Source organism: Epinephelus moara, chromosome 8 (genome assembly GCF_006386435.1).
Source record: "Epinephelus moara isolate mb chromosome 8, YSFRI_EMoa_1.0, whole genome shotgun sequence".
NCBI lineage: Eukaryota > Metazoa > Chordata > Actinopteri > Perciformes > Serranidae > Epinephelus > Epinephelus moara.
In genome coordinates this window covers 38098281-38118389 of record NC_065513.1, presented here as the reverse complement: position 1 = coordinate 38118389, position 20109 = coordinate 38098281, and the positions used below count along the sequence as shown (strand labels likewise).

Here is a 20109-nt window from a genome sequence, read left to right as displayed (position 1 = left end):
TCCGCTTACATAGATTTTCCGCCATTTTGAATTTTTTGAAAAACACTTAAAATGGATCTCTTCCTAGGAAGTTTGAGCGATCTGCATGAAACTGGGTGAACATAATCTAGGGACCAATATCTAAAGTTCCCTCTTGGCAAAATTTGGAAAACTTACTAAAACTGAGCTTCTATAAGGCAATGAATATTGCGGAGGGCGTGGCTCATCACTCACCATTATTGACCCCATCAAACAAAATGGGGGCGCTAGAGAGCTCATTTCTTATCTAGGCCTAACCACCATATCGATTTTTACTAACTTGATAGATATGTAGAACAGGACGCCTCAAGGTGACTGGAGAACATTGGGAACAACATTGGCAGTTGTTCATTTATAAACTTTTGATGCTTCCACCCTGTATTTAATCCCTTTTCACTCTGACCTCATATAATCGTGGTACTCGCTCACAAAATAGGTTGTTGCTTCACGCAACCTTTAAGAGTGTCTTTCGCTTACATTGCTCCTTAAACATGGAATAATCTGCAAAAGACATTAAACTTGGACACTCTGCCACACTTATGGCTGTTTAAATGCCTTATATATGATCTTGTTTAACACTATAGCATATTTATCACCCAGTATTTCTACTTTTAGCGATCATTTATTGACATTGTTGTTTGTTGTTGTGTATTGTTGTGTTGTTAATGTCTTTGCTCATGCTCGGCATCACTGAAAATGAGGGTCACCCCCAATCGATTTCCTAAGTCTTAAATGAAAATAAAGGTTTGAATGAATGAATGAAAAAATAAATAAAGCCTTTCACAAAAATGGGCTGTTCAGTCTCTACACTCCTCAAAGTGTCCTGACACACAATCCTTACGTGTCGAGAGGACTTGGAATTTAATTTTTTTAGGCCACATCCCACACATGGATGAAGGCATTTTTTCTCTCCTCAAAATTATTTGTGTGGTTGTGAGAGACACCAGAAGCATTTTTTTAAAGTAAGGTTGTATCTGCAAGATGTTCAGAGACACTGATTGCTGTCAACAGTCCATGAAAGCTGTGGACAAGTTGAACGAAGGATTACTGAGCACGGACAACAATCACAGCTGTGTGCTGATGGATATAAGAAAGTGTCACTCCCATATAACTGCAAAGAAATGATTATGATGATGCACTTGTGAGACACTAATATCCCATCTTACTGTAAAATAAGTGCTAAACCTTGAAAGATTGAACAATTATTTTAACGATTTGCAAAGCTTATTCTTGGAGCAGTGTGACTCAAGCCACTGTTCAGACTGACATCAGCACTGTGTGAAAAATGCAGCCCCCTCATTTGTTATAATGAGGCCACTGGGTCGACAGACAACAGACTCTGGCAGAAAGACGCACTATCATCCAGCAAATCTGGTGTTTAGGCTTCTAATAAGGCATCAAACTCACGGATCTATTACTTTAACTGGACATCCCGGATTGTGCAAACAGGAATCTCCTTCTAACACCACCAAATGGGATTTAAAATGTCATTGTGTCACAGCGTTAAAGGGCAAAATTTAAACAAGATAGAGATAAAATGATTAATAGATGAACGGTTGGACAAAACAAGACATCTGAATACATCAGCTCAGACTCTTTGAGGATATCGTGGCAGATTATTTGACACTGAAAACAATTTTGTTAGTTCGCTGCAGTCTAGTTGAAGCTTTGCGAGTATAAATGTGACAATATCTCTTCCTGATCACAAACAAACAAGATTTCTACAAATTAAAACACTACTGGATGCCATCTTTTTATAACATGTATGAGTAATTCATCAGTTCTGTTCTCACTGTAGCTCATCTCCATTCAAAATAGTGTGATATATTGACCTTTGTTGACCTAAACATCTCATTTCCTTTATGAAACTCTTTATACTTCTCTTAAATACACATCTAATATGGTAATGAGACATGCGAGTAAACGGGAAACAATTTCTGTGACAATTACGTCATGTACTACTTCCCATAAGATATCTTAACGGAAAAAACGCTTAAATTGAAGTAGATGTTCCAAGGCATAAAGTTGGCACTTCATCCATACAAAGATTATATTTAATTTACATTTTTAACAGACTAACGCTTTAAATAGCAGTAATCTACATTCAACCTCCATCTGACCTTCAGTAAAAGCCTTTAAGGAACGTGGTTGAAAGTGGTTAAAAGTACAGATGCTCTTCCCTTATTACAACTTCTGTAAACTAACAATGAAAACAAGAAGACATTGTTTAGACAAAGTTTCAGTTTGTTAATGTAAGCCAACATAACCATTAGGGAAACTGGTGCGGTCGATTAGACGCGCACAAAACTTCCTCCCGTTGACGTCTGTTCAGTACCACATCCCTGTTTCTAACTGAGGCTACACTGTGCTCACACACACCTGAGTCAAAGCACAAACCCACAAACCTTCACTCTACTGACTGAGGTAACAGTGAACTCAGGGGTGATGGTATCCGTCCACATTTTAGGAGAGGAAATGTACCAGACGCATTGATATAATCTCAGTGATCAGTGAGTGTGCAGTCCAGTGTCATGGCCAACATTATTAATGTGTGTCTCCTTCAGGGGAACCTTCATTACTCTTCCTGCCAGCTGAGTGGATCCATGTCCGCTCACGATGTAGATCAATTAAAAGCCGTTCCGTTTTGATGCGCTCGGTCGGGGATTTCTAAAAGCCCCATTAGATGAAGTTTGTAAAGTCAGACTCCTCTTTCGCCCGCCGTCTGTTTAAGGCGCCACGTTCCTTTTCTCACTTTATCCCGTCTAAATGAAATTATCTTCACACCTATAATTATTCACCGCTCCTCACTCCTCTGCCTCTAGCTCCATTGTTCACGGTCTATAAGTGTTGCTGCAGCCATTCATCTGTTGCTAGAGCAACACATTAACAAGGAAGACGCTCACAGTTTTAGAAGCTGGATCGTCTCTTGTGACAAGATGGTTTTATTTGGGATATCGGAAGTAGGCCTATATTCAATTTTCTTGTCTGCCTTTAAGAACAGAAAAAATGAGACTCCTCAGTGGGCCAATACTTAGAATAGTGTCTTTCAAGTCAAATATTATAGAATTCAAACTGAGTTAGAGATAAGATAGATTATTTTATTCATAATGCTGCTTTACTTTTGAATTCTACCTGGCAAAAAGATGCGGTCTTCCTCATTTAAATGCTTGTCTTGTTGTTAATGTATTTAGAAGATGAACTTCAAATGGTGATTCCACAAAATATGGGAAATTAAGTCTTCAAATAAGGTAAAAAAAAACATGGTGTAATCTGAGTCTTAAAACACCGTCCTACAGGTCAAATTGACTGATTGGTTTACGTTAAGCTTCATCCATTATTTGATTGACAGACAATTAATTGCCAACAATTTTGTTTGAACTCATTAATCCAATGCAATGCAATGAAATATCATTAGCTGAGCATTTGCAGAGCTGACAAAGGTCTGTGTGATCAAAAACCAGGGGCTGTATTCACAAACATTCTGAGAACACTCTCCTAACTGAACCTAAAAGATCTGAGTAAGAAGCTCTAGCTTTGATTTGGAAAGTTCTCAGAGCAAATGTGAGCAAGCAAGGGACAGAAACATTTAGCTTAGTGAGAAGGTGTGTTTAACCCTGTTGCTAGGTATGATTCACTGTTTAACAGATGTGATTGGTTGTCGCAAACATGCCCTTTTGACTGTGAAAGTGTTGTCATTGTTAGTGTGATCACTCTGCTGATGGAAGGTTGAGGAAGACAAAAGTCATCAATGCATTTTTCCAGTTTTCCAAATATCTTAGTGTTGTGATCATTTTGTTTCTGGCGTTACAGTGTTATTTCACTGGGTGGGAACTGTGTGTGTATCCCTAACGAACCACAAATATAATTCCTGCATGATCTTATCTGTAGTATTTCATTTTCTCACTGTCTTCCAGTGTTTGGAGAATATTCCTCCGACCTCTTTGTGTTTCCACCATTTTCTCCTCTGATTAAGAAACTCTTAAGCCTCTTAAAAGTCCTCCTCCCTGCTCCTAACAGTTTTGCACCTTAGGAGCTCTTTTAAAGTCTAAGATGCTTTGTGAATAACTTTTATCTTTACAAGGACCTAGTGTTAATTCTAAGAAAACATAACATTTCTAATAAATTTCTAGGAACAACTCTTGGCATCAGGAAGCTGTGTGAATATGGCCCCAGGTGTTTCCAAAGGAGAAAATGTGCATTAGTTTTTATATGTTTTCACTGCAGTCATCAGAAAAATCCGACATTTTCTGGACCACTGCTTGGACAAAACAAGCGATTTGAATTCTCCAACTTGGACTGTGGCAGACTGTGAGGGTCATTTTACACTATTTTGTCATGTTTTCTAGACTTAAAGGAATACTTCACCCCCCAAATGACCATTTGTATATCAGTTGCTCACCCTGTGTTATGGTGAATTTGTGAAGAGAACTTTTCTTGCATGCCACCATGGTGAAAGACGAATCAAAATAAAATAATACAAAACTAAATCAAAACATCTGTTTACAAAGTCTCACACAACTCGTGCAGTACAATCCAAGTCTCATTTATCAAGCTATATGCTCAGTGCTTCCCAAACAGACGGCCCTCTCCAACAGGGAACTGAAATTAAAGTTTGATTTATAAGTTTCATTTTACCTCATTCAACTCGGGAGCTGCTGATCTACCACTGCCTTGATCAGTAGTTTGTTTGTGTTATTGTGTGACTGCAGTGAACTCGAACGTCACTTTTTAAAACACCAAAGTCACACAATAACACAAACTAACTAAGAGAGGCAGTAGAAGACCAGCAGCTCCTGTGTTAATGTAGGAAAAATGACTCTTTTGTCAATGGAGTCTGGCTTTGAAGAGAACGTAGATAAGTTCTGAATATTCAACTGGATAATTGAGACTTGGATCATAATGCACGAGTTGTGTAAGAGTTTGCAACCAGTTGTATTGATATAGTTTTGCTGTTGTTAAACAGAGACCCCTATGACTTTCATTAAGAATTTAATAGATTTCTGGATTCTTCATTCATTGGAGGCATGGGAATTGTTCATGAATTCAACGTACCATTTGGGGGGTGATGTATTCCTCTAACAACTGACATAAAAATAGTCAATCCTGAAAATAATCATTGGTTACTTCCCCCATTTTGAAAACTGTCGACTTTTGTTTTTCACCCAGCAGATACCATCAAAATCCCCGTCTCAAATATCACACAGAAGGATCATACATACTTAGGGTCTTTGACAAGGAGCCGTGCAATGAAGTCTTTGGCCAGGACGCTGGTGCCGCTGAAGAACTCCTCGTCAAACGTGTAGTCGACGGCCGACACGTTGGCCAGAGTCTCTTGCTTGTTGTCACCCAGGAAAGGAGATGCACCACTCAGACTGTACAGAGGGGTAACAGTGAGGTTAGATGTGTAGAGACAATGAAGACAATACAGTCAAATACCTGTTTACCAAGATAATCTGAATTTGATTAATTTCTTTTTGACTGCATGTTAAGCTCTACATTTGTGTTTTAATCAACTCAACAACTTCAAAACCGTCAATTTAATCTACTTGAACAGCACCAATGCTCTTTCATCATCTAACTTGTCCCTGCGGGTCTTGTAATCAATGGATTTCAATTTAAACACTAACTCACCCATCGCTGTTTGGTTCCAGCCATCGAAACCGAAACTGAGATCTTACTACACGTTGAGGTGGGGATTGTGATTATGGAGCCACATAGCAACTAATGGTGACTCATTAGTCAAGCCTTGCTATCAAACTGACGTACTTGGTGTGTTAGTCAAACATTATCAGAGCAGAGCCAGCTGGACGGCTCTCGGTTACAATGAACATGTGAGGAGTTTGAGCAGGGTGCAAGAGTTTTAACACACTTTCACACCTCTCAGCTGAACGCACACGTGAAAACAAGATGTACACTGCTGCTCAAAAGTCTGGAATCGCCACATGGCTGAAAGTACTAATCTATACTTCTGAATGGTCTTTCATGCTTTTAGTTTGCAGAAAGTCCTCTTGACAAAATGATCTTATTTTATGTGAATGGTTTGTTTTATACATGGAGAGCAAAACGCTGCACAAAGGTTCGACCAGACTGACAACAAGGAAGAGACAAAGTAGAAGAAATTTCCTGTCACTGATTAAAGAAACTGGAAGCTTAGCATCAAAATGTGTGCGGATTTAAAAAGGAGCAGTTTCCTGATTCAGTGTAGAGTGCACAATTATGCCTATAACACGGTAATCTCAGGGCTAACACTGTTGGAATATCAGCTGAACAGACTATGGACTGACAGATCACAGTTTAAACCTCCTCAGTCTATGAACTGTGTAGACTGCAGAAGGCCTGAAGAAAAATGGCGTCACTAAAATCAAAAGAGCCCAGCTGCACCTTTGTGGCTCAGAAACATTTTTCTGGACTGGAAAACAACTTCAGAAATCAAAGTTCACACAGTATTTTCCCCAGTCATGCAACACTGTGGGTAAAAAGTGACTTAATAGATGCTTGAATAATTAATTCTTTCTTTTGGGGCAAAAACTATTTTAAATGTCAATAAAACATTTGGTGTCTGAATCAAACTGTTTTCATCTATAACAAAATAGCCATTAATGATGGAAAGAAGACAAACTTTTGAACGTAGAAAGTGTTGTGGGAACTTTTGAGTCCAGGAAGGGAATGAGACACAAGCATGTCTTAATGGACAAACCTGGGCTGCAGTTGAATAGTCATGAAAAATTTCTAGGGATGCACCGAATATTCGGTAACCGAATATATTCAGCCGAATATTGCAAAAACAACACACATTCGGTATTCGGTGGAATAAGTGAAAAGCAAGGCCGAATAATAGCGGCGTGTTTTGATGACGCAATCAAACAGCATGCTTTGTTTTCCACAGAGCTCTACGGTGCGAGCGTTTTACTCGCATTTGCTACTAAAAATAGTTTTGTGCGAGCAAAAGAAATCATTCAGGAGCATGCTGTGCAAGTACAGATTTCAACCAGCAACGAAAGGCCAATCCTGCCGGATGTGGGTTGAACGGGGGTCACAGACACAGACAGGAATACGCATTCCTGTCAAATACGGTGGCCATAGTGCTCCGTGGCGCAAGATAACGGCTTACCGGCGATGGAGAAGCCCGGCTCCAGGTCCAATAATTTCCTCTTTCGTTGGCGTCATGACTGCCCAAAAGTACCTGGACAGCCGAGCCGTGACAGCACACAGGGATGTGACGTGTCAGAGGGGAAACGAGCCGTTCACATTTCTCTCTGTGAGAAATGTGAACGGCCCGGCTGTTTGATTTTTGGTTGATTTTTATTTTATTTATTTTATTTTGATCCCCCCTATGTTAATCACTCAATAAGTGATAAGTCAATAAGTAATTTATTCTATTGAAATATCATTGATGTATTATAGAAAAGTGATTTATCTTTTTATAAAGGACAAAAGGCACATCTGCCTCATTTTCGCTGTGGTATCGTGATACTACTCAGAATCATGATACTTTCACTGGTATCGTACCGTGGGTCCCAATTTTGGTACCGTGACAACACTAATCTGGAGGGGGTTCATCTGCAAAAACTACTGAAAAACTAAACAACGGCATTCAGTATTCAGTACTCGGTATTCGGCCAAGCGTTTTATTTTATTCAGCTTCGGCTACAAATTTTCATTTTGGTGCATCCCTAAAAATTTCCCAATGGAAAACGTCATGAGTTTAAGGAAAGATGTGTAGAGGAATTCACAAGGAGAAAGAGAATCCGACTACACTTGGCACATGTTACTGATGTTCTGAGGATGGACTACTAAAAATGCTTCTTAATTCTACTGGTTTTTACACCTAAATGTATTTTTTTTTAAATCCTTTACAAACCTTTAAAACCTGATGATTTTATGACTTCTCTCTTTTACTTTGCTGCCTTTGTGAAGGACTTTGTAATGTGGACTTTGAAGTTATTGTTGAGATTATTATTATTATAATTATTATTATTATTACCTTAGATACTTTGCCCCGTGACACCGTGAGTTTCGTGCAGGCTCACCAATGGGGCAACAACGTTATTTCATTTCAAGGTTGGAATTAAAATAAAGAATAAAAGTAGGCTCCCAGTCACTAAAGCGAAACTAATCAGATGTCACATGGAGAATGGCTGCTCACAGTCACCCTCCTGTCGAGTCATATTTATTGAGATAAATCCCAATTAGCATCCATCCATTTTCTGTGACTGCTTATCCTCTTAGGGGTCGCTAAAGGGCTTGAGCAGATCCCAGCAGACACTGTGGGAGAGGTGCGGTACACCCTGGACAGGTCGCCAGACTATCACAGGGCTGACACATTCACATTCACACCTACGAGCAATTTAAAGTCACCATTTAACTGAGCCTGCATGTGTTTGGACTGTGGGAGGAAGCAGAAAACACCCACACTAACATGGGGAATACATGCAAACTCCACACAGAGTGACCACCGCCGACCAGCGTGTTTGAACCTGGAACCTGCTTGCTGTGCGGTGACAGTACCAACCACTGCACTACCGTGATTATGTGAACATAATTTTTAAATTGATAGACACAATGTGAACAACTGAGTAGCGAATCGATTTAAATGTTGCTGTTGCAAGGATAATGTGAGATGTCGCTATCTTCCTTTGGTTAAGGATGAATTAAGTGTACCCTCTGCTAAAGGAGATAAGAAATGAAGCACTGACGCACCTTTCCTTAGCATTTCAAGAATTCAACCAGCTCTTATCGTGGCTGCCACTTAAATACTTCCAGGTCATTTCACCCAGTTAGGAACTCTCCTACGCTGAAAAGACTATTCAACCGCAGCCCACGACACAGTACCGTAAACACAGACCTGAGCGATCATGCATGTAGAAACGATCTCAGTCCCTCAGAGCTCAGGCAGTTAAATCAGACACCAGTCCCTGACAAACCCCTGGCCTTCCCCTCTGCTCTGATATCTCTCCAGCTCATCAGCTCCAGCTGTTAATTAACATGCCAGCTGGGACAGACGTGGAGGTCGTGCAGGTCAAGCTCAAGTTAAGCAGAAATGTATGAATTTATCGACTGCATAAGGTGCAGCTGCTCGCAACAAACAAGTAATTAAGGCGATTCTTGCCGAGCCAGGCGGTAACACCAGCAGGAAAGTGTTAAGTCAGGATTCTCTGGCGACATTTTATTCACCAAAATGTTTCCCAAATGAGACTTAAAGATGCACGGTGCACAATTCTTAACAACCTGAAACCCAAATTAGGGCTCTAGCAGAGAAGAAAGCTGGCTGATTCACCACATTCACTCAAATGATCTCAGTTTGCATTATCGCTGACACATGAAGTCTTAAGAAATGGAAGTCAGAGTATCTTATGTGACTACTTTGGAGTTCCCAAATGGAGCTTTTTGTGCAGCTTCCATTACAGTGTTACAATCGGGTCATCACTCATCCAGCATATTCCCATTAAGGGTGTGGAGATGCTTCCTAAAACGTACCTCAAATCATTTATTCGTATTTGTAATTCCTAATTATTGAATTATTCTTCCCTCTCACATTGGTCTTTACAATAGGAGATGAGCAGTAAGTGCACCTCGCTGTTGCTCTGCTGTGATAATAGGCAGTGAGCGATCTATTTTCTACCTTGCCTGGCAGAGCTGTGACAGCTGTGTGGGTGGACAGCATGAACAAAGATCGTGTGTGTATGTGTACAGTATGAATGTGTGCATGGATGCATGCGTAAAAGTGTGTTCATGAAGAGTAGAGACAAAATGATGCATCATTTGAATAGCCCCTACAATTTACTCTTTAAAAATGAAACATGCGATGTTTGCAGCTACTTATTATGTAATAATGAGATAACACTTGTGTTGGCATTTACCTTTACTTTCCCTTTATTTACCTCGCTGTGTTTTAGTGAGAGCCCTCTACATGTTTGTGTGGGCAAAGGCACCTAATGCGCAGTCTTGTGCACACGTTCTGTGTTTGTGCTCCGTGTAGGTGTCTCTCTGAAGGATAAAAGGTGTGTGGGAGCTCAGAAAAGCTCGTAGCTGTGTATAGAGAGGAGGACAGCATCGTCAAGAGCCAACAGAAGTTGATCCGTGGGTCGCAGAGGGCATGAACTTTTCTCTTGCTGTTGAATTAAACTGCGCTGACATGTCTGCAGACAGCTGCTTCAAGAGCACTCAGTACTTCAACGAAAGCACTTGGCTGTAGAAAATGATGTCGCTGTAGACATGTTTGTTGTTTGAAAGATCAACTGCTTAATTGAAGTCTCAAAGTAGCCACACAGGTGAAATGTTTTAACATAACTTATTGTGACAGGACGAATATCTCATCAGGACTTCTTTTCTGAGGTTACATCCTCTTTATTAAGTGCAGAGCAGGCCAACAAGATCAAAGAGGACTGACCAGACCTTGGACAAAGTCCAGAGTCGTTTAGCTACAGTAGATCAGCCTCCAGCAGACAGACATTTCATTTTTGAGAGCTCAGTATTTTAGTTTTTGTTAAAAAAGAAAAATCTGGAAATATATTTTGAATATAAAAATAACTGGTTAAAATCTCCTGCTATAATCTTGAAAAGATTCGCGACTCAATTAGTAACTCGAATAAAAAATCCAAAAGGTTTGGGCCCCTTTCTGAAGTACTTTCAGAGCTGCCAGTTAAACTGAAGATTTTATATTTGTTTCTTGTTCTCGGTGCTTTATGTCAGTGTACACTGATAAAGTACCCCATCATTCTGATCCTGCCTGTTACAAAGACATCCCTCCTCCTCTCTTTTAATATTAAGCCTGACTTTCAGCTTATCTGTCTTATTCAGGAGATGGCGGACCGTCCTACTGACGATATTCCAACTGTTATTAGTTAGGGTATGGGGAGGATTGCAATTTGATTTCAAACTTTGTTCTCCATCATACATATTTAAGTTTAATACCTGCTGTGAGCGTGCTTTGTGTAATCCTGTTAAAACCTAATAAAAATATTCTTGATTTAAAAAAACTGGTTAAAATCAGATTTGAAAAATAGATACTACAAAAATCTGTGCATAAATAGGATTAAAAATTTAAAAAGCTTTTTCCAGCTTAAACTCTTTATATGGATAGACAGCAGATCATTTACATTTTCTCCCCACTTCTCTTCATTTTCAATTACAGGAAGCATTTTCTGAGTAGTCAAGGTTGCCAGAGCAGGAAGTGCAAAAACTTTGGACATGTAGGGGTCTAAAAATCCAACTGATGATTAGTTTAGTATCAAAATATACAGTACTTGAAGTAGCAAAAGTCAAAGTATCTATCATGCAGGTAGAATAGCCCATTTCTAAGTGATATGAATTATATAACTGCACTACAATTTTAATGCATTAATGTCTTCATCACTTTAATGTTGGAGTGGGTAAAGGGGGACCTTATTTTGGAGTATCTAAAAAATTGTGCTTAAGTACAGTGAATGTATTGTACTACTGACCCTAGACAGGAACCCCTGACTTTTGTTGTTCAAAGCAATAATGGCAGAAAGCGACTAAATAGTTTTTGCTCAAAGTGCGGACTGTAGGCAAATCGTGTCCCTCAGAGTTATTTTGTGCAGCCCCCGAACATGACATGAAATTAATGCCTTATATTTATAATATTTGAGGTCCATTTCAATACTTTAACTTTCACTGCTAAGAGACTGCATCAAACTGCACACCCCCTAACGAGTGTCCGTCAGGTTAGGGATGACAACTTGCAGAAAGCTACCGGCTACATGGTCACTAGCAGCTCTGTTAGCTAAAGGTAGCGATGTCAGTGGGACTCGGTCATTAAAACTTTGAGCACCTCAACTTAAAATGCACAAGTAAACTACAAAAAACAGTGCTGATGAATTTGAAAGTTACTGAGAGAGAATGTGGTCAATCATGACTAACTGACACTGGCTGTGTCTGATCAGCAAAACAATCTCTCTTTAATTAAAGGAAATGTCCACACAGCTGCTGACACAATGTCACACTCAAGTGCACTCAAAAAGCAATTTTAAAAAGCTCGCAGGTCATTTCTGCAGGCTGTTACTGCTATTACTCATGACAAACAACACTGTGACTGCTCTGTGGCCCGGCAAGTTCAACAGCAGAGAGGTCAAAGAGCCGCCTGTGACCGCTTTAGGTTCTGACTGACTGTTAAGTTCAGTGAGTGATGACATCCTGGTGTGTGTAAGAAAACCTGAACATGAAGGTTGTTTCCGATTCGTACATATTTCACATTTCACACAATTATCCATCATGACAGGAGACATTTACACGATGCACTGGTGATACTTACAGGATGTAGGTTATCACACCGACACTCCTGAGGAGAAGCAAGGAGACAGAAAGAAAAAGAATATAGTTGTGCACTCTGATTGCAGTGAATCATACAAAACATACATTTACTTAACAGCAGATGTTCTTCAGAATTATGATTTCAAACAGCGTATGCACACAATGCTTATTGTAGAGCAGATTGAGTTCTTGTTTACTCACCACATGTCTGCCTCCAGGCCTAAAGGTTCATAGTTGACTACCTCTGGAGCTGTGAGGCAAATGAACAAAACAGAACATGATTAATATTCAGGTCAGCATGCAAACAACAAACCCACACCACAGACACCAACTTTATCTTTGATTTAATGTTCTCTGATTATCTATTTTCCCTCACAGATAAATTTACTTATTTTCTTCTTGCGGTGTCATTTTGATGAATTTTGTTTGAGCTTGTTCTCACATTCAGATTTTTCAGTTTCTTTAGAGGTGTTGGTTTATGAGCCGCTGTGTCTTTTTTAATCACACCTGCTGGAAGTGTGATTATTTTTCTTCCCTCTCTCTCTTGTCACATGTCCTCAGATGTGTGAAGATCGTAATTGAAGATGAATCAGTGCCTTCATTTCTAATCAAATTAAAACAAACAGGTTTGATTGGAAACAGGGATTCTGTGGGAGAGAGGATCCAGACCCTGTACCTGCACCTCCGTATGACACTAACATTAAACAAGTATTATATCACTGCTGGAAAGATCGTTCTTTCATAAAACTGCAAATACTTTTGAAATTGGTGCTACATGAACAGAAAAAACTGAGATAAAGGGCTGTGGCATTCGCTTTTGCTCAAGAGGTAGAAAAACTACAACTACCAGAATGCACTGCGCCGTACCGAACCAATAAACACTCCTGCTGGTAGGTGAATTAATGTGAAGGCAAGAAATTAGAAAATTTGATCAGTGCTGCTTAGTTTTATAGTTTGATCTCAGTATTTTCAGCCTCCGTTTTCACTGTGTGGGAAAAAGTATGGCGCCCACTACCTGTTCATTATAGCCCCGTTTCCACCAAACACTTTCGTATGGTACCTTTGGAACCAACAGTAACCCTTCAGACATGGTACCTTGACCCTAGCGTTTCCACTGCAAACAGTGCCCTTAAATGTGGGCGGGGTTGTTGTCACTCACTGCTCCGTCCAGCACTCACTGTATTTCCTCATCAGCGGTGACACAGATGGAAGTCTGCACCTTGTTTATCGTCCACAGAACGAGGCTGCACGCCGACATTTTCAGAACAAAATAAAACGGTCTGCAGTGAGAGTCTCTCTCCATGGGATATTTAAATATAACGGGTTTGTGCATTTAGTCCTTCTCAGGCAAGCTCAGGGGTTTAGTGTTGCCAGAGCCCACAGGAACGACACTCCACAACACTTTTATTCTCTGACTGAGGATTAGAATATATGCAGTTCACATAACCCAGCCCAAATTAATAAACACTTGAAGATCCACTCATTACTAAAAGTGTATGTTGTATAAAACCTTAAGTAATGGTCACAATTGTCATATGGAATATTTAAGGTGTGCTGATGAATTCATGTCAAGTTAAAGTACCCCCTTAAAAGTCACCAGCAGTCGGCCCAGTTAATTAAATTATTTTCTTCTCAGTCTCCAGCTGCTGTGAGAGGCAATAAAACATCCTTTCATTTTATAGTTACAGTTTACTAATAAAACTCTCCACAGTATGAACAGTGGTTACATGAGCCTCAAAACCAGCCACAACTCAGCCCTGAGCAGAGTGACCGTCCTCTACTGACCAATCAGACTGCAGTGTTCACAGCTCCACCTTTTAGTACCAGATCTGTGTGCTAGGTACCCCAACAGAGGGGGGACCAAAAATGGGGACGACAACCAGCTAAACTCTGCTGAATGAAGTGCTTTGTGTCATCTGGTGGAGTTTCACCAGGGTGGGGATATCTAGGCACTGGTTTAGTGTTAAAATTACTACATTTTGTCACTCCAGTTTTAGTCTGTCTTACTTTTATTTAGGGGACAATCATGCATTTGTGTTGAAACTACAGCTTACTACAATAGTTTGGGGGATCTGGGGGACATTGCTATGGAGTCAGTTAGCTGTGGGTTATGACCATTTTTTAGCCAGAACCTGTTCACATTTGAGCACGTCAGCACCATTAAAAGAATGCTGAATAACCTACTGGTAGCTCCTGTTTGCAGTGTACCCACGGACGTACAGACAGTTATCACTAGATTACTTCGACACTGTCGAAAACATGCCGAATCTCTGGCAAGTTCTCAACATATAAGTAGCATCTTTTTAAAAATGATTTCTATGTGGATTTATGGACATTTATTTGCTTAAAACATCTGTGACAAGGATATCATTGGGAAGTGTTAGTCACACTGAATCCACAGTTATGTGTATCATGTCTAAGTATTCATGTTTGACTGATTTATGACCTCACAATTTGAAAAACTGGTGTACAACTAACAAAAAAAGCAGATGCTGGAAAGACAAAGGCAAAAGTAAGACTCATAAATCATACTGCCTTGAATCTATAAAGCATTTTAGTTACAATTTTCATTTTTTGTGGAGATATTAAGCCATACTTTCAGCTTTCTGCTGCTTGATCTTAATTTAGACCATTTGACCGCTGCCACCCTGCTGAACTGGGAACAGGCCCTGGTCTTGGCCTGGATGATGCTGGTGGTGAGCACTGGCATCGAAGCAAGGGGAGAGGCTGGGAGTGTTGGCGGCTGCCCCGGGCAAAGGGGTAGGTGAGGGGAGATGGGACAGAGCCACTGATGTGTCTATTAGTGCGTGTTTGTGTTGGCAAGAAGGAGCTTTCTGATAATCTCCAGTCTATTATCAGGTCTCTCTCACTTAGTCCCTTTGGCACCTGCTCTCACAATACGCAACCTCTGGGATAAAGCCAGGAGAGCAGGGTGGTGCACTGAGTGTTTGTGTGTGCATAGTATTGAAAGGATGGAGGGCATATTTGCACAAACTCCCCTGAGCAGAAGCTGTTTAAACTAGACAAGGAAATAAGACAGAATCACGATTCTTCAGGGAAGCACATACTGACCTACAAATTCTGGAGTTCCAAAAATGTTTTTAAAATCATTGCCAAAATCTATCTTGTGGGCCAGGCCGAAGTCAATGAGCTTGATGCGCGGGTGAGGCACAGAGCGGTTCAGCAGCATGATGTTCTCCGGCTGGAAAGACAGAAAAAGAGAGACAATTACAAAGGTGAGAGAGGAAGGACAGACAGAGGCAGAGGGAGGTGGAGTAACACTGGACATCTTTATAAGGACCAGACTCTTTACTGACCCTGTCTTTTTCAAGTCTTATTAGCAGAGTTTCAATGATGGACAGTTAAGATACTTGCAGAGAAATTAAGGGGCGAATAAAATGATCAGTGTCAGACACTAACTAGGTGTAAACAAGGGAGCGAGAAGCAGAGTCGGACACAAAACCAGGAACAGGCTGGCAGGAAGGAGGCTCATCAGCCATGGAAATCCCATGCAAAACACGAGTAAAAACCTCTCGAGGAAGTGGGAGAAAGGAAAGGACAGGCAAAGATGTGCTTTAAGCAAAGCCAAACAACAGAAGCCGGACATTCCTGAGGACACAATGGCTCTTTTTAGACGAAGCCATCTTCCCTCCAAACCTCGTCCTTTCAGCTCGACTGTGAGCCGAGCTCAAGGATTTAGTCTGGGAAGGAACAAGAACAGATTGAATGTGGGCAGCAGTGGCAACATGAGGCGCTGAGAGAATCTGACTCCAGCTCGGCTCGTTGGTTTTATTCTCTACAAACACTGATATGCTTATGTTAATGCTGGAACCAAGAAGACTGATATCAGATGAACACCTTAAATCCAGGGGTGAAATGTAACGAAGTACATTTACTCAAATATTATACTTAAGTTCAAATTTGAGGTACATTACTTAAGTATGTCTTTTCAAGGCACTTTCTAATTCTACTCCACTACCTTTCAGATGGAAATATTGCACTTGTTTTTTACTACATTAATCTGACAGCTTTAGTTACTTTATAAATTAAGATTTTTGCACATAAAACATACAAAAAACATTTAAAAATATTATGTTTTTTATAGACTGAACCACCTAACAGTATATACAAGTTCAACTGGAACAAATTAGTTGAATGACTGAAAACTGACTGGCAACTATTTTGATAACTGGTATTATTTTTCATGTTAAAACATTTTATTTGGCTTCTCAAATGTAAAGATTTACTGCTTTTCTTTTCTTTTCTTTTTTTTCATAATTTTAAATTTTGTACAACTGGATAGACAAAACCAACATTGTGACCACTGGGCATCTATCATATTTATTTTAGAATTTTTTAAACCAAACGAAAATAAATCAAATAATGGAGAAAATAATCAGGAGATCATAATCTTTAGTTACAGTATTATACAAAATAATTGAAAATGAGCTCCAACTCAACCAAATACTAAAATAAAATCCTGCTTTTACACAAATGCATGAGTAACAATAATCTAATGATATTATAACATAACACAACAGTCGCAGGGGACATTTTTCTGCATTAAGTACTTTTTATACTTCAGATAAATTGTCCTGATTATACTCACATATACTATACATGTACTCACAAAGCTTAGGCAACTGTAACTCAACACCTCACTGTGCATATGGATCTTTGACTTCCTGACAGGCAGACCCCTGGTGGTGATAAAAGGCTGACACACCTCTTTCACCCACATACTTAACACCGGAGCACCCCAGGGCTGCGTTCTGAGCCCCCTGCTGTACTCCCTGTACACACACAACTGAATAGCCACTTCAGACTCCAACAACACCAGTGAGTTTGCTGATGACAAAGCTACTCTTGAACGTCAGCAAAACTAAGGAGATGATAGTGGACTTTGGGAAGAAGCAGGGAAGGAACTACACCCTCCTCTATACCCTTAGTGAAGATGGTACATAGCTTCAAGTACCTTAGTGTTCACATCACTGAGGGCCTGACCTGGGTGCTGCATACTGACCCCGTGGTGAGAAAATCGAGGCAGAGACTGCTTCACCTTAGACGCCTGAAGAACTATCCCCTCATATACTAAGGATTTTCTGCTCCTGCACTATTGGGAGCGTCTTGACGGGGAACATCACTGCCTGGTACAGAAACAGCAACAAACGGGACTGCGAGGCCCTGCAAAGACTGGTTTATTCTGAGCATACTATAGGCCCTGCTTTACCCTGCCGAAAGGATGTATTCTGGAGGTACTGCAAAAGTAAGGCCAGGAGAATCATTAAAGATCCCAACCATCCGAATAACTGCCTTTTTTTCCTGTTAAAGTTGGCAAGAAGGTATCAGCACTAGGCCAGCACAGAAAGGCTCAGAAGAAGCCTCTACCATCAGGCCACAAGGATCCTAAATGAAGACCCTACCTAAGAATGTCCAATCTGATATTATTACAGCCTTTTTAATGCACATATTGAATGAAGTGACAGCTACGTTTTACTTCAATTAAGGACCTGAATAACTCCTCCACCATCATGAGCAAAGTGAAGTAGTGTGGCTACTTGTACTGCAAGCTCAATAACCCAAAACATGTCTCCCCACAAATCTCTCCATGGCATAATGAATATCACAAGGATTAAAGCAGTATTCAGAGCATTAGTAAACAATGATACAGTAGGAAATCAAAATTTGGGGATTTTCTTTACAAGCTGGGTCTTTTCAAGTGTTTTCTATTAAAAGTACAGCTGGCGTTAAATCCCTCTGGTGCTTCAGTTCAGATACAAATTGTGTTTTAGATGAGTCAGACATCATTAGTCTGATCTGGCCAACATATTAAGCTCTTGAGCATATTAAGTACATTGATTAGAAATGTTACTGTCTCTGTACAATTGATTTGACTCAAAAATATAAGTTGCTCACATTTCAAACTGTGTGATGGCAGAGAACAGCTTGTATATCTCTCCCTGAATGTCTATGAAGGCTGTTATGCTATTGTTGTGGCTTCACAATGTCCACATAATAAGTATAAATAGCCTTGAACTAAAATTGACACAGGAGAGCATCACAAGCAAAGACAGCTGCCAGCCTATGGTGTTGAATACTGCGGCATTGCAGAAAGCCATTCAACTAAACAAATTAAGTCTTAAACTGAGCCACTGCTAGACAGTGAATAACAGCAGCTGATATGTGAAGCGGAGGCTGCAGTGGTTGGTAAAAGCTCTAGCATTGATCACAAGTGGCTGGCTGGGCACAGAGGTTATTATTTTCTGCAAACCTGGAGGCTGAATGTCCTGAACTCCAAGGGATGATTTGTGAAGATTATTCTGTAAGTGGAGGAGTCGGTCTGGACTGTTTATTCTAAAGACGCCACATGTGCAGCAGTAAGTGGACAACTGATCAATGATATCGATTCATATTTGAGTAAAGAACTACCACAACAATAAACCAAACATCAAGGTAATGTTGAAGAATGTCACGTGCTGCGCGGCGTCCGTGCTGTGAGTACACTCTGACCTTTACTCTTCCTCCCGCAGGAGTATTAAACAGCACATGCGCCATAATAAAAAGGAGAGAGTCCAAAATAAGTCAAAACTGATTAGTCATGGTAATTAGTCTCAGATGCATTGGCTCAGAGAACATAAATACAAAGAGAAGCTGATATAAAAAGGAGAGGTCGAAAAAGAGGCAAGCTGATGCAAACAACAAACATATATTCGCATAATAATGCAAATCCACTTCTCCAGTGAGCTGGCATTTTGGAGAATGGATGTGAACTACTCCAGGCAGCTGAACAACGGGCAACACTTTACTGTGACCTCCGATAAGAGGAGAACATTATGGAGGGTTTTGTCTTTTCAAAGAAAATATGCAACTGTGTTGTCTGATACGACCTTGAGCAAAATTGCTGTCATCATCTTCTGTGTGCAAAGTGTTTTCATGGAAATGTCACAATCATCACAGGAGTGGATCTCTTCTTCTCTCAAATTACACAATTCTGTTTTGGTTCTTATTTTGAGGACGTTACCAAGCCTAATCACTTCAAAGGCCTCATTTGCATTTGTTGAAATGTCTGAAACTAATGATCTATGAAGGACAAGCGCATGAGGTATGTGTCTGTTGCTGTGTCCAAACTTTACTCTAATATCCATCCATCCATTTTAATTCGCATATCCAGAGCTGGGTCGCGGGGGCAGCAGGCCAAGCAAAACAACCCAGACGTCCCTCTTCCCAGCAGCGCTTTCCAGCTCCTCCTGGGGGACCCCAAGGCGTTCTCAGGTCAGATGAGATATGTAATCCCTCCAGTGTGTTCTGGGTCTGCCCCAGGGCCTCCTACCAGCGGGACGTGCCCAGAACACCTCTAACAGGAGGCACCCAGGAGGATCCTGATCAGATGCCTGAACCATCTCAACTGACCCCTTTCGACGCGAAGGAGCAGCGGCTCTACTCCGAGCTCCCTCCAGATATCCTAGCTCCTCACCCTATCTCTAAGGCTGAGCCCAGACACCCTACAGAGGAAACTCATTTCGGCTGCTTGTATCCGTGACCTCATTCTTTTGGTCACTACCCAGAGCTCATGACCATGGGTGAGGGTTGGGACGTAGATGGACCAGTAAATCGAAAGCTTTGCCCTCTGGCTCAGCTCCCTCTTCACCACGACGGTCTGGTGCAGTGCCCGCATCACTGCAGATGCAGCACCAAACCGCCAATCGATCTCATGCTCCATTCTACTCTCACTTGTGAAACAAACACTGAACACTAATATACTGTACATAATATACTATATACTTATTTTCACAATACACAGTTATTGCAGTGGTCCCA

General features: G+C 40.6%; 1 protein-coding gene across 2 annotated transcripts in view; it reads right to left on the bottom strand.

Annotated features, from left to right (window-relative positions):
* dapk1 (death-associated protein kinase 1) overlaps positions 1 to 20109 on the bottom strand; it is a 119101-nt gene that overhangs the window by 46046 nt on the left and 52946 nt on the right. For both annotated transcript variants that reach the window (XM_050051809.1, XM_050051810.1), the window contains exons 5-8: positions 15364 to 15493; positions 12493 to 12541; positions 12293 to 12319; positions 5238 to 5390 (exon numbers count right to left, since the gene is read on the bottom strand). In XM_050051809.1, the coding sequence (XP_049907766.1) occupies positions 5238 to 5390; positions 12293 to 12319; positions 12493 to 12541; positions 15364 to 15493 (359 nt within the window). The remainder of the gene's footprint in view (positions 1 to 5237; positions 5391 to 12292; positions 12320 to 12492; positions 12542 to 15363; positions 15494 to 20109) is intronic.